We start from the raw sequence: 14,505 nt of genomic DNA on the forward strand, positions 1-14,505 counted from the left end.
AAGTCTCCAGCTGATCAAGCTCTTTTGCTTTTTAATAGTGCTGTAGAGTGGATGGCATTCATTGTCCAAGATGTTGATCAGTTTGTTCAGGGTCCTTTTGTCAGATATTGAAGTGATGCACTCAAGTTCAGCTCCCACTACAGAGCCAGCCTTCCTTACCAGTCTGTCAATATACAGTATGTGTGGTTATATATATATGTGGTTTCTGACAGAAATTATGTTTTCTGCCAACATGTTTATAGAAACACAACCACAGGCAGTCTTTTTTGGTGAACGGAGGTGCATTTCCCTTTCTTTGCCTAGTTATAGCCCATGTTCCACATTAATCACAGCAAGGGCATGCCAAAAGTGTACGTTTAGTTTTTTTTAACACTTAGACAGCAGACAAAAATAGGCTACATCGAAGGAAGCAGAGATGAAAGGTTGGCATGAAAAAAGGCTTGTGAGACATTTGTCAATTGTGTGAATTGGCAACTTTTGTAATGACACTATATATTTTTCATTGTCCCTTGTGCCTATCCTGCTATTGAAAACGCAATGACACAATGTTGCTAGTTTTTTTTTTTTTAATTACAATGATAACTGATACCGTAGACAAAGGCTACTAAGTGAAGCATATTTATTTGGATATTAACACACTGACTAGGCTACTTGGCTGATGAAGTATATTGAGCCAGGCTGACGTTCTGGACTTTTCCAAGAATAACTAGATGTACCGCAGAGCGGTACAAAATATGACCGCCGCCCAGTCCAGCACATGTTTTCCACAAAAATAAGTGAAAGGCATATATGATTCTAACTGTCTCACTGAATTGCATTATGCACACTCAATTCTCACTGGTATCTGCTAGACAACAAGTACCAAAACATGATTAGTTCATAGATTTCACATGTAATATACATTTTATACAACCCCACCCCCATCTTGCCTGGTCATAATTCTGAGAAATTCTTGAATTGTGTGCATGTGTGCGTGTACATGTTTATGTTTATGTGTGTGTGTTTGCCTGTTTATGTGCCTGTGTGTGTGTGCATGTGTCACAGGGGGGGCTGGGTGCATGTCGTATTGTGTATATTGTGAACTGTGTGTGATCTGAAATATTCATTGTTGACAATGGGGATTTGGGGCATTTATTTTGATGGACTACTTCGTAGCTGATTTATTATGCCATTATGCATGGGACAGTCTCAGCCGCTTGGACTGGCAGTGTGTGTGTTTGTGTAACAGTTGCTCCTGTAAGCCCACGGAGGTACCAGCCGGTAATGGCTAATTTGGAGCTGCAGGTGTGGGCAATCACTGGCTGAATCGGTGGTTGGTTGCGCTCGAAACCGGGAGGAATAAGAGCCGTGCGGGGGGTTCGGAGAGAGGGAGGGACAACGGGCTGCGAGCGGCTGGCTGGGAGTCATCGAGCTGCTGCGGGTTGCTGACGCCGATCGCCGTAATCTAACAGGGAAGTAAGAGGAGACTTTCTGTATAATGTCTTAGCCTTTGGTGTCGCTGACGTTGGTGCCCCGACTTCCAGGTGTGGGCGGCATTGTGGAGGTGAACGGACTGATCCAGACGGGGGTTCCTGAACTTCGGATTCCGTGGACGTTAATGAGACTGAGCTACAAGCCGCTGCCTACCGGCATCGTCTATACACGGTGGGAAGCTGAACTGTGGAAGGCTCAAGTGCCGCTGCTCGCCTACTTCCGTGTTGACAACAGACAACGTTGCGTGGGTGCGCGGCCTGTGACGGCGTGACGTCAGCACCCGAGCTAAAGAGACGTTGGGTGAGACTGCATGATGCAGGAACTGCGTTAAACGAACAGTGCAATATTTTGGCTATAGACTGTGCAGTGGTAACTCTTTTTTTATTTTTATTTTTTTGTTTTTTGGCCAGACAACGCCGGCCAACGTAATTACCTCTCCACTCCCCTATTCCCCTGTCTGTTTATTAGTGTCCTCTGTGTGTGCCATACTATTGGGTATGGGGGAGGGCATAGTCATTGGGGGTGGAGTATGCAGTGGGGATCCATGCTGTGTTGCTGTGGGTTGCTCACCATTTATACTACAGTTGTGGGTGTTGTGATGTGCTGTGCTTGCATTTTGTGTGCTTTGATGTGCATTGCCCTTTGGGAAGGGGTGGATTATTTTCACTGAATTATATTAGTGGCCCCACTGTATTTTGCGTACGTAATATTGTGCCTCCCTATCCGGTAGTTGGTGTTACTACAGTTTTATGAACTTTATGTAATAATAAACTATTTGTATTTTGACTTTATATTGATATTGTGTTTTCGTGTGTGCAACTGGGATTGGCTGCATTGTCCCAGCTTTGTCTGGTGACATCTTTTGTGGCGTAGTCGGCAGGATCCCAGCTCACACACGAACATGGAGAACTCTACGGATAGGGAGAGGGATGCTGGAGGTGGAGAAGGGCCCAGCACGGGTAACACTGTTTTAATGCCATGGTTTATGGGTTGCCCGTGGGTACCAAAATTTGGAGGGAAAGGGGGAGCAGATGCGTTGAGGGAGTGGCAGACTCAGTTGGAGGCTTTTTTGTGGGCCCAGGGGTTAAGGGGACAGCAAAGGGTGGACTTTGTGCTTAGTGCTCTGGAAGGAGATGCGAAAAGAGAAGTCCTGTTGGCAGAGGCCACAGATGCGGCTGTTTTCACCTTACTGCGAGGACTGTATGGGGGAGGTGAGTCTATTGCACAATTAAGAGCTCGCTTTTTCCAATGTCGGCAGGGGGCAGACGAGGGCGTGGCATCTTTTGCACTTCGACTCCGCGAGCTTCTCCAACGGTGGCGTGCTGTGGATGCTGCTCCAGCAGGTGGCGACGACGAAATGTTGCGAGCCCAATTCTCAATGGGCTTGAGGCCTGGCGCCATACAACAAGAGCTGCAGCGCCAACTGCGGCGTCTTCCAGATATGACGTTCGCAGCTACCTGTGCCGAGGCTAAAGCACTGGAACGGGAGCTAGACCAAAAAGAAGCCCAAGTTTGTCAGGCACATGTCGCACAGGCCGCACCAGTAACCCCGGCCAGTGACCGTCTTTGAAGCAATGGAGAGAGTCGCTGGAGCTGGAGCTGCAGCAGGAGCTCAAGGACCAAGTGGCTGCAATGAGCAAAGCGTTGCTGGATGACCTAAAGAAACTTCACCTCCATGAGCCCCTGGTGGCCACCCACCGAGATCGCGACGTCCCTTCAGCTGCACCTCCCGCTCGCCCCAGGGCCACCCAGGGTTCCTCCAGAGGGTCACCAGCCTTTCAGTGGGATTCACAGGGCCGGCCTATATGTCGGGACTGTGGGGAATCTGGACATATTCAGCGCTTTTGCCCACGTCGCCGCCAGCCATCAGCGGGTTTTTAGAACCCTCGGTTGCTCTGGGGCAAGCCGCCGGGGAGAAGATAGAAAAGCCCCAGGTTCAAGAGACTGCCATCATCGGCACCTGCCCACGGGTGGAGGTGATGGTGCAAGGTAAAAAGGTCCCCTGTATCCTGGGGGCTACCGAGCAGCGTTGGGTAGCCCAGCTAGCCAGCTTTAAGTATACCATCAAATATCGACCTGGAAGCCGAAACAACAACGCTGACGCCTTGTCCCGCCTACCTGATCCCCAGAGTGTGAATGCAGTTGAAGTGAGGCCAGAGCCGGTCGCAGTTGGGGCCAGCCGTCCATCGGGTGGGCCTGGCCTGGATTTTGAGGAAGCGGACGCCGCGCCGTGGGGTTATTGGAGGGGGGTCCAACAAGCAGATGGGGACCTACGACAGCTGGCTGCCTGGAGGGCTGAGCACACCCAACCCACAAGTGTAGTGATCTCACAGCGAAGTCCCATGATGCGTAAGTGGATGGCAGAATGGGAACGGCTCGAGGTACACGAAGGAGTTATACGACGGCGTACTGGGTTTGGTTATGAAGACACGCAGATCTTGGTCCCACCTGCAGAGGCCCCTGGTGTGTGGAGGGAGTACCATCAAGCAGCTGGGCATGCCAGGAATGCGTGCAGTGCGCAGTGTGTAAGGCTGGTTCTGAGGGAAAGGCACCCCTACAGTCTATTCACTGTTCATATCCTTTCGAACTGGTGGGGCTAGATTACTTGTCTTTAGGCCGACCTGATGATACTTACCCTTGCATTCTTGTGATTACAGATTTGTTCTCTCGCTATGCAGTAGCTGTACCCACCCGGGACCAGTCTGCAGTGACCACCGCTAAGGCCTTATGGGGTTCCTTTATTCAGGTTTTCGGCTGCCCTGAACGGTTGCTGTCTGACCGGGGTGGTGCCTTCGAGTCGGAGGTGATGCAACAGTTGTGCGCCCTGTACGGGTGCGTGAAGAGCCGCACCACTCCCTACCACCCTCAGGGGAATGGTGCAACCGAACGTTATTTTATTGTAAGGCCCCCAATGAACGGAATTCCACGAAACTTGGCGTGCATTCAGAGGGTGTCATAATGATCCTACACTTCCAATTTTGTGCAGTTTAGACTATGTTAGGTCACAGATACCTGCGATTACAACACCTCATTTTTACTTTTTTGTGTTTAACTAGGTGGCGCTATACATGAAATGAGTGGTTATGGAATGGGTTGACATGGCCCTTTGAGATCAACATACAAAAAAAATGGTCCTCCTAAACCCTACGGTTCTCGAGATATTCACAGAAAACTGTGTCTGCCCTACCCTCCTTTCGGGGGGTCCAGTCCAGCGGGGGGGCTACAGATCAAAACAAAAACAGGAGGTTCCATGCTATCCATGTGGGGTTACATGCCCACCAAGTTTCGTGTACCCCGGTCTTACAGTGTCCCGGGAATCCTTGACGGAAATTTGGACATGCGAAAAAAAAATCTGACTAAACCTATTTGACCGACACTTCGCTGCGCGGCGGTCATAATAATAGGATAATTGGAAAATGTAATAGACAAGAGTTTTGGATGTAAAGCATTACATATGGAACTGTGAATAACAAGCCTCAAACACTTTTATTAGGTGAATGAAGCGCCCAAAATTGTATATAAAGAACATAGAATAGAAGAGCAATGAGAAATCTGGACTGTGTCCTTCCACTTCCTCTTTATGGACACATCTTGATCTCAGATGGAAGTGACTTTGAATTTAGGGTATATGTTGTCCCGCTTGGTTCTGCAGATAGAAAAATAGATAGAGACAGGCAGACCCATGCAAACACACACGCACACACACCGACAGAGAGGCCATTATTGATTGATCTTTTGGTATCAAATATATTTACATGGTGAGAAGCCACTGAGATAGAAAACATTCTGAAAGGATTAAATCACAGACACAACTTTGTAAACATTATTTCAGCAGTAGTAGATTATCCATTCATACTATTATCCAATGATAGTACCATATCCACAGTACATAAATCCTTCTGACAAATGCTAGAGTCCTTGTCTCTTACCCTCATAACACTCTGGGATCTTCAAAGTGCCATCGATGCATTGGGTTGCAACTGGATATCCACATTTTTTCTCCTTGTTCAGGCAGTAGACTACGACATACTCATTGTGCAGCAGTCTGTTTGGCTTAAAGTCCTCAATCCACATCTTTTTGGCATTGTAGAAGATGCGTCCTCTTTTGACGTTGACAGTGCATGGAGCTGCAGTCAATATATAAAAATGTTTACATTGACTGTGCTCAGTTTTGCATCAAAATGCATTGGTCTGTATATCAGCACTGTGTGTCTATGGCCAATTGGGCTCTACTGTTTACACCAGTGATTATCAATCTTTATTGGGAGGGTTAGTGAAAACCAGCAACCCAAGTGTTTGCGTTCCTATTGAAGAGCAGCTCCAATGTTAAAGAAGCACTATGCAGGTCTGGTTATTCCTTCGCTGTTTTCTGGGTTTTCGCCGGATTTGGGGTCGCATGTTTCACAATGTTACACAACTCCCCCTGCAGCTTTGGTAGTAAGTGACTGCTACGCTAAATCCCCACTAGCTAGCGAGCTAGCTATCAATAAACCAAGCTAAACACATACAGGGCTCACAATAAAACGGTAGAGAAAACACATTGTTCAAACCACATTACAAAGACGAAGTTCACCCAAGGGTAGGCTACTTACAATTTCAACAGCAACAAAGCCAAGTCGGCGTCCGTTTTGCAGTCTTCTTTGAAACTACAATCTGACTACATTGTCGAGGGACGATTGGATACTTCCGCTGAGACACATCCGTATTTACCCAGACCGGGTCCAGAAAGTTGCATATTCGTTTTTTCCGCAGTGCAGCGATAGGGGTAGACGAAGCACCCACCAAACGACCCAGAAAGTGACCCATCAGAACGACTCTCAACCTGCATAATTAAGGTAATTTTTCCTAAAATTGTTGCATAGTGCTTCTTTAAAGGAGAATTCCGGTGTGATATTGACCTAAAGTGTATTGAAACATGATACCGAGTGTGAACGTATGTCTCATAGCCCATCTCGGCTTGTCCCCTGCACTCCAAAATCTGGCGCTAGTTAGCCGATGCTACCAACAGCTTTTTCAATAGTGGTGCTTCGGCATCGGGCTAGCCATGCAAATAAATCACTGTTTTACACCCATTTACGAGGCTCAATGTATCTCCACACTTCATTGGTAGACTTCCGAGGGCCCTGACATTTAAAACGAGACATTGAGAACTTTGAAAAAGCACTGGTAGTTTACTTACAAGACGATTTATACAGACAGTATCTTCACAAAGTTTAGCGTTTGCAGCCATCTTGAATTTAGTCACGATAAGTCGAGCAACGAGTAAGAATGAACTAGTATGATAAGGGATCAGATTCCAAAAATAATTCAGTGGAAATGCATGGATTCTCAATGAGAGCGAAGCGAAATTTTAGCATGTGGAAACCGACTTTATCGTTCATGCTAGCGTGAACTTTTCCTTTTAATTCCCCGGAAGAATACATACAGTAGGCTAAAAGCTAAAGGCTAAAAGTTTTGATCTGTAGTGATTTTCACCTAGCCTGACTTCGCAGAAGTTAAAATTACCTTTTGAATGGGAATATAGGGCCACTACTTTTTTGATACAATCGCGTCAAACACATTTTCAAACACTAAGGAGGCTCGACACAACATGAAACTTTGATCGAAGTATCATCAGTGTCTGTACACATGAACTCGAGCATTGAGAACATTGTTGGTGTACACAGGGTTTACTAAAAGAAAGGTTTTGAACAACTTGCCATCTTGCAAGGAGTGAGTTGTCCAAAATCTTTCTTTTTAGTAAACTATGTGTACACGAACAATGTTCTCAATGCTCGAGTTCATGTTTAGAGACACTGATGATTCTTCGATCAAAATTTCATGTTATGTCAAGCCTTCTTAGTGGTTGAAAAATAGCGATTTTGACGCGACCATGTAGCCTACTAAACTAAAGTTTGACTTGGGTACGTTCGTATTTCAAGTGACAAAATTAAGATATGACAAAGCTGACGATATAACATCCTACTTGACTGTGACTTCGTTCGTGACACTCCTGTTAATAGGCTAAACTAGAAAGAGCTAAAATAACTCACTCCAACCTTATTTGCGCCTTTTATTCACATTTGCTCAAAGATTTCATAAGCCCTTTTCGCTCTCTACGTACTGTAGGGAAAAGAAATCGAGCGGAAGTACTCAGGCAGGCAGAGGCCAGGCTAATTTTCATCTCCTGAAATTGACTTATTCTTGTTTTCAAAGAAAGAACACAGCGAACCAAATAGAAAATGCCATCTAGGTTCAGTTGTTTAGAACAGAAAATCCGGTTGCCTGGACAATGTAACTTTTTGGCTTTAGTACTCAATTGACCCCAAGAATAATCTCCCAGAAATGACCCCCAGGTTGAGAACTACTGGTTTACAGTACAGGCACTATTTGTACTGGTTCGCAAACATAAACATAACGTAGGCTAACATGCTGAAGAGCAAGGACAATGTTTCTTATGCATGCAGTGATGGTAGTGTAGTGAAGCTAGAAGGAATTGCGCTAGCATGCACTAGCCAGAAAAGTTGTGTGTTCAATTACTGGTGGCCATTGTTGTGCCCTTGAGTAAGGCACTCACATCTGTTTCTCAAGGTCACTGAGTACAGACGGTACAAAACCCCCGAAAGAAATCGTTGCTACCTAGCTCGAGTTTCTTCAGCCAACTAGAGCTAGAGCAGCCAGGCAGCTACAGTGCTACACTCTGGGGACATGATTCTCCTTTAGCCCCAAGTTGCTCTGAGGAGACTGACCCTTGTAATAATTGACATATATGTAAGTCGCTTGATGAAAGTGTCAGCCAGATGAGTAAGTATGAGTATATGTGTAGCTCTCACCTCGACACACTGGCTTGGTGGACCACTGGCTTGTTTTCTCGCACTCAATTTCCGGAGCTCCATCCATGACGTAGTTGGCATCGCAGCCGTACTTCACTCTCTCCTTGTAGCTATGTTCCCTCTTCACTGCAAACGTGATGAAGCCGTGGGGTATTGCAGTTGGGGCAGGGCAAACCACGACTGCAAAGAAAGGGATGAGGAATTAAAGGAGTATGTTGAAGAACCACAATCCATCACTAAGTACATGGTGCTAGTCCGTCACTAACTACACTAAGTACTAAGAAACACATCTGGGTGCAGAAATGCAATGTAAAACCAAAAATGTCTGACAGTTTGTTTTAAAATGTTCAGGCTTAAAGGTAAACTATGCAGTATTGGCAATTTCCTTACTGTTTTTTTGGGTTTTTGCTTATTTTTTTCGCTTGCTCTGTCATGACGAATGGCTGAGAAACTCCATCGCTACCTTTTTCTAGCCGATACCTGGCATGTATGTGTATTTGAATGCAGTAAAGCAATTCGTTACACTCGTTATACTTCCTGACACTGAGACCGTCGACCCGCCGGCCCACAGTTGCAAGGGTGGTTTTTCCGCTCACAGGCGCTAGGGGGAACGAGACGGCCACCATTCAACCCGAAAAAAGTCATATAACCATTCCAATGACTCTGAAGCTGGTAAATGAAGGTAAATTAAGCTAAAAAACTTGCATATTAAGCTAAAAAACCTGCATAGTGTGCCTTTAATAAACAGGTGCGTTATTCCATTTGCATGCATTATATTTTTGGTCAATATACATGCAGAAGAGGAGTGCCTGTCCTTTCCTCTGTCAGTGTTACGATGTGTTGCCTGGTAGTTGCACTGTAGATAGATAGTATACTTTCACAAACACACCTCATCCACAAGGGGGCACCAGCTTGCTTCTTTTACCTGGTAGCTACCAACTAGCTACAAGCCAAGAAGCAGCATTAATGGAGAAATTTGTTTGGCATGGTTGGACAGGCCTGCAGATGGGACCCTTTGGTAGTGATGGGTAAATGAAGCCTCGAGCGCTACTCGGCACATTTCCCTAATGTGCCGAGTAATGTGCCGAAGCTTCGAAACATGGAAGACAAGGAAAACACAGCGACATCTAGTGGTTTGCATAAATTATCGCAGCCACGGACTAGTGAAAAGAATGCCTACAACGTTCAACACAATGCCAAAGCTTCGAAATGTTCTCATTTATTACATTAAAAGTGTTGCAAGAAATTTGCATTTCTGTTTGTCTCAATTCAATACAATAAAATACGATTAGGCAACATAATCCCGTCACTCATTATCACGTGAAGATTGGTGTTTTCGTGGAGGCGTGAAATCATGTGTTATGCCCAGTCAATGGTCAAATCGGTCTCCCATCCACTTAATGACCGCAGTAGACACTACTTAGCTTCTGAACCAGGACGAAGTATTATCAACCTCAACACGCTATGGACGAGAGTGAAAAGGAAACGACCAGGCGCCTAATTAAACCAAACCCTATATGTCCCGACATGTTTTGACGTTTCATGAATCAAACTTTCAAAAAAAGGAAAATATTATGTCAGCCATTATTGTTAGGCCTACATAGAAATTATTAGCCTGTATTGCTTTTAAATGACATGATTGAAGTTGAGACAAGATTGCAACGCAGACACGTTTTAATGTCATTGTTCTAAATGGCAAAGCTTTAGGCTAGGCCTAGGCTATTTCTTCTTTATTTCTATGTGCATGATATTATGGAAAAGAAAATAACGTAAATTCCCAAACAGAGAAAGCATCCTATATAAAACAGGGCTACCCTATAGAAACACACATTTTTCCTGACTCTTGCAATACAACACAACTCATTCTGACACTAGAGTGGGTGCCCTGGTTCGCGCAATTCAAAGCCTTTGAATCAGATTCCGAAGCAGTCACGTGATCAGTGAAGCAGTCACGTTTGTCATCAGTCACGTGATTTTTATGGAAACGACACAAGCCTCGAACCGGGGCTTCATCTGGCACGCGCCTTTCTGCTCGACACAAGCTCCGAAGCCTCGCTTTATTGGGCACATCACTACCCTTTGGTGGATTTTTTTACTTTGTGTTTGGGCCTGTTTTTGCGGTTTGTCTTTGTTTTAGGGTTTTCCCTACATTTAATAAACATTGTGGGAGATACAAGTGTCGAGTGCAGGCTGGTCGCCCTGAGAAGACAATGAGTGCAATGACTGGTCCAGGACTCGGAGGTAAGAGGGGCTGCATTTTATTGGGCTACTTGCATGCGTCCTCTCTCCTTGTTCTTCCAGCTCATGCCCCGGAAAATTGTTCAAAGCTCGACGTCATCGAAGATGTCCCATTTGTTTAATTGCTACCAGAGGAGAAAGTGCCAATATGCGAGGAAGCAGAGGTGCATCCTACAGGGCAGCGCCTTCAGTCGGAGTGAGTGATTATTGGCCCAAAATGCTAAGGTAAAAAAGTTCCCTCCCATTCTTGCATGTCTGTCAACATTGACTATAAAGCAACTTCGTTGTGATTTATTAGTGACAGTAAATGACTACATAGACCAAGAAAACATCTACATGCTGGAATTATCATGAACTACCATGACACCTTTATGGTTATGGTTACGCCTACCTTAACAAAAAGTTGATGCCTGTTTTGCTCATGCAGCGTATTCATTCATGTCTCGATTACCCCATCAGGGTCAATAAGTGGGAATGCTCCATGTTCATATTTTTAGGCTGTGGTATAAGTCAGTAAGCTATTCACGGCTATTTGTGTGTAACAATGGTCTGTTTATTCTAGCTTAAGAGGTGATGCTGCCTCATCATCAGTAATTGACGTGTCTTAAAAGTGATGCATGAGTGAGCAAGACATCTCATCTCCTTTCTGTCTCCCCTTGATTCCTCCATCCATACATTCCTTCCTTGTTTCCTTCACAAAATGAATTAGAAAAAGGGTCTAGCAGGAAGGAAGGATGAATAAATAGCGTAATGACCTGCATCCCTGATGTCCATCCACCATTAGTTCACACTCTGTCTACCACGTTATCTCACACACTTAGGTTAAGGACTCAAGTTTGGGCAACACAAATTCTCTAGACTTGCGAACTTGTAGCCGGGCCCATGACTTCCTAACAGTCAGTCTTTACATTTAAAGGAATTATCCGGAGTAAAATGCACTTTAGATCGATTTACGGATGATTGGGAGTACATACGTTGAGTTGACATCCAAATCATGTCATTCGGATGTGTTTTGAGAAAGTTAGATGTTACCGTTTTTAGTCAAAGCTCGTTAGCGTGGAAGTGAGAAGGGCCAGTACCTTTCCGGAAATGTTGCCATCTCGATTGCCAAGTGTGCTCTGGAAATTCACAATTTCGTCGCCGTTTAAAAAAAAAAAAAAAAGTCCAGTCCATACAACTTCATTTCAATTTCAAAAGAAATACTGAACGGCGACGAAATTGTGAATTTCCAGAGCACACTTGGATGGCAGCAAAGATGGCAACATTTCCGGAAAGGTACTGGCTTGATGAAATTCATTCTGGACTCTCTATCCGACCACATAAAGACCTCGGGATACTTCGGTTTGGCTTTAGGGACCCTCTACTCACTACCACGTGAGTGCAATGTTGTTTGGAACTGTAGAAGAGGTATAAAAATAGCGTTTTGTAGCGGCAAAATAATATGCCCTTCTCACTTCCACGCTAACGAGCTTTGACTAAAAACGGTAACATCTAACTTTCTCAAAACACATCCGAATGACATGATTTGGATGTCAACTCAACGTATGTACTCCCAATCATCCGTAAATCGATCTAAAGTGCATTTTACTCCGGATAATTCCTTTAATACCTTTATATTGAATTAACATACTCTGTTGTCCAGAACTTTGCTTCGAACACCTTTTAGAGATATTATATGCATGCCTTTCAATATTGGGTTAAACAACCTTCAAGAAACAAATGATGGTGTACACCATGATGAGCTGGTATACGACACAAAAGCATACAAACCTTCAGCAGTCGTTTTCACTTACTTCGACATTCTGGAGGCACTGTCCAGTTGCCATGGGCAGTGCAGGAGGCTTTCTCGTTGCCAAAGAGTACAAGAGGGGGCAGACACTCGTATCGCCCCCCGAATCCAAATGTAACAATGTCCCCAACTGGCTTTTTGTCATAAACGATTTTGCCATAGATGGGGATTGGGGCCAGGTCACAGGTAACAGCTGAGAAGGAAGAGAGATGCTTTCCACGTCACATAGAGCAAACATCGTTACGGCATGGAGATGACTGATGACAAATGTAGCGGTGGACTGTGGTGTGTTTTGAAAACAAAATATGACAAATCAGCAGGACTCTATTCTTTTTTTTAATTGAGAAATTGTATTCTTTGAGAGAATAAATCTTACGTTCACAAACTGGAGGAGGATGACTCCATTTTCCATCATGCATACAGGTACTGTTAGTTGTTCCGTTTAGAATATACCTGCAGAACAGAACAGGCGGTTTAGGTCTAAACATAAGAGGCAGATGCAGTGCCATTAGGGATGCAGTAGCGTCTTGTGCCACAGTAATTTCCTGAAGTAATTTCCAGAAAGTGTAGAATCATAATTGCAGACTGTACATTTAAGGGGGGGGGGGGGGGGGGGCTCTTGTAGAAAACTAGAGGAATGCTATGGATATAAGTTCTTTTGTGATTAGAATTCACCGCAAACCTAAAGATAGTTTACCTACCCCTCATCACAGGTGTAGTTGATGGTGCTCTTGTACACAATGTTTATGAACTCAGCCGTTCCATGTGTTGGATCGTTAGGTGGGGGACAGCTTTTTGCTGCAAATAGAGTTACAAAATCATTCAGATGTGTGATTACAAAAGGAAATAATTTAAACTATAAAACAAAGTATTGCTAAAACTATATAACAAAGACCTTTTTACATGAGTGAGTTCAAACATCTACAGTAGACATTTGTTTTGGTCTGCTTTCTCTCTTTGTGAATAGCAATAAAGACGTATTATTACATATTATCTTCACTGTATGTTTGTCTGAGTGCCATTCTCTGTGGATGTACTCAAAACACTTCACAAAACACGTGAAGAGAAAGTGAAGTGCAGTCTTATCTCAAAGTTCCTCCTTGGTTTCAGATACAAATCAACACTGACTGGATCCTACAGTACATCTCTCTTCTACAATCTCTCTGCTGACTCACGTGCACATTTGAGGCTGACTTTTCCCCAGTCCCCGTCTCTGGTGCAGATAATGACACGGGAGCCACCAGCACGGGCGTAGCCGGGTGCACAGGAGAGCACAGCCTCCTCCCCGGGCTCATACACCCTCTGGAGGGCCTCCACCTCCACCTCACCCGAGACAGTGGGGCGCCCACACACTGAAACACACACACTCAAATAAACATTTGCAAGGTCTTCATTCATGCATGATCCAAAACAAAAAGAAGCCATGCACTCTACTGAGCGAAAGGAAATAGAAATAAAACATTACAAGTTGATCGTTGTACAGCAAAATATACGAAAACAACCCCAATTAAACACAACACAATAGATAGAGATTTACCTTTCTTTGATGAAACAGCGGCGTAAAGGCACAATTCAAAGAGAAGCAGTAAAGTAACTCGAAGACTCATTTTGAACGAGACAGAGGTGAGAGGAGCAGAGTGTGATCGGCAGCTGACGGTAAGCACTAAGAGTTACTTCACTCTGTTCGTATTTGTAGTTTGCACAGAGCCCAGATAAGGCTGGATGACACGGCATGACCAAATTGCCACAACAGGCTGCTCGTCAGTAGTCCCCTTCTTCCTGTAAACTCTCGAAAAGCAAACCGACCAAAAAGGATTTTTACAACTGACAGTTTAGTTCCAAATGATGCATCACTCTTACTTATGAATCCTTAAACTGTGTGTTAAAGTACAAATGTAAATTGGGGCAGAAATGCTTGGTTAGAAACAATTTAGAAAGATAGATAGATAGATAGATAGATACTTTATTTATTCCCCAGGGGAAATTCAAGAAATTTATTCATAACTGGTCTCTCTATTGTTATCAAAGGTAGTATTGGTGACAATTGGCCAGTCCTATACATGGACTAAGCCTTTGTCCAAGAATAAAAGCTTTTCCCAATGAAGATGTGAAGTTTTCTTATTGTCAAGGACTATAATCCACAAACAGAAAACTGGCCCAGTAAGATCATTGGACAATCACAGAGTGATAAGT

The 14,505-nt window shown here is 44.4% G+C and overlaps 1 protein-coding gene and 1 long non-coding RNA gene across 2 annotated transcripts; one reads left to right on the forward strand and one right to left on the reverse strand.

Annotated features, from left to right (window-relative positions):
* The first annotated feature begins 1,886 nt into the window (after positions 1–1,886).
* LOC121718251 lies at positions 1,887–2,264 on the forward strand. The gene is made up of 2 exons (XR_006033894.1): positions 1,887–2,056; positions 2,124–2,264. It is a non-coding gene; the product is annotated as an uncharacterized LOC121718251 (long non-coding RNA).
* Positions 2,265–4,940: 2,676 nt separating this feature from the next.
* LOC121718215 (beta-2-glycoprotein 1-like) lies at positions 4,941–14,016 on the reverse strand. Its single transcript, XM_042103138.1, has 8 exons — positions 13,850–14,016; positions 13,488–13,664; positions 13,014–13,110; positions 12,689–12,765; positions 12,317–12,505; positions 8,286–8,465; positions 5,403–5,600; positions 4,941–5,119 (listed from the first exon to the last, which is right to left on the reverse strand). The coding sequence occupies exons 1-8, from the start codon at positions 13,917–13,919 to the stop codon at positions 5,052–5,054; spliced, it is 1,056 nt and encodes a 351-aa protein (XP_041959072.1). The 5' UTR covers positions 13,920–14,016; the 3' UTR covers positions 4,941–5,051.
* Positions 14,017–14,505: the final 489 nt, after the last annotated feature.

The sequence above is a fragment of the Alosa sapidissima genome, chromosome 9, assembly GCF_018492685.1.
Source record: "Alosa sapidissima isolate fAloSap1 chromosome 9, fAloSap1.pri, whole genome shotgun sequence".
NCBI classification, from domain to species: domain Eukaryota; kingdom Metazoa; phylum Chordata; class Actinopteri; order Clupeiformes; family Clupeidae; genus Alosa; species Alosa sapidissima.

What these genes read in the sequence shown, in the direction of transcription:
- LOC121718215 (XM_042103138.1), bottom strand. Translation starts at nt 13,919, where the DNA reads ATGAGTCTTCGAGTTACTTTACTGCTTCTCTTTGAATTGTGCCTTTAC. An exon ending in AACTACACCTGTGATGAGGG is followed by an intron (nt 12,766 to 13,013) that starts GTAGGTAAACTA and finishes TCTGTTCTGCAG; the next exon opens with GTATATTCTAAACGGAACAA. An exon ending in TCCTCCTCCAGTTTGTGAAC is followed by an intron (nt 12,506 to 12,688) that starts GTAAGATTTATT and finishes CTTCCTTCTCAG; the next exon opens with CTGTTACCTGTGACCTGGCC.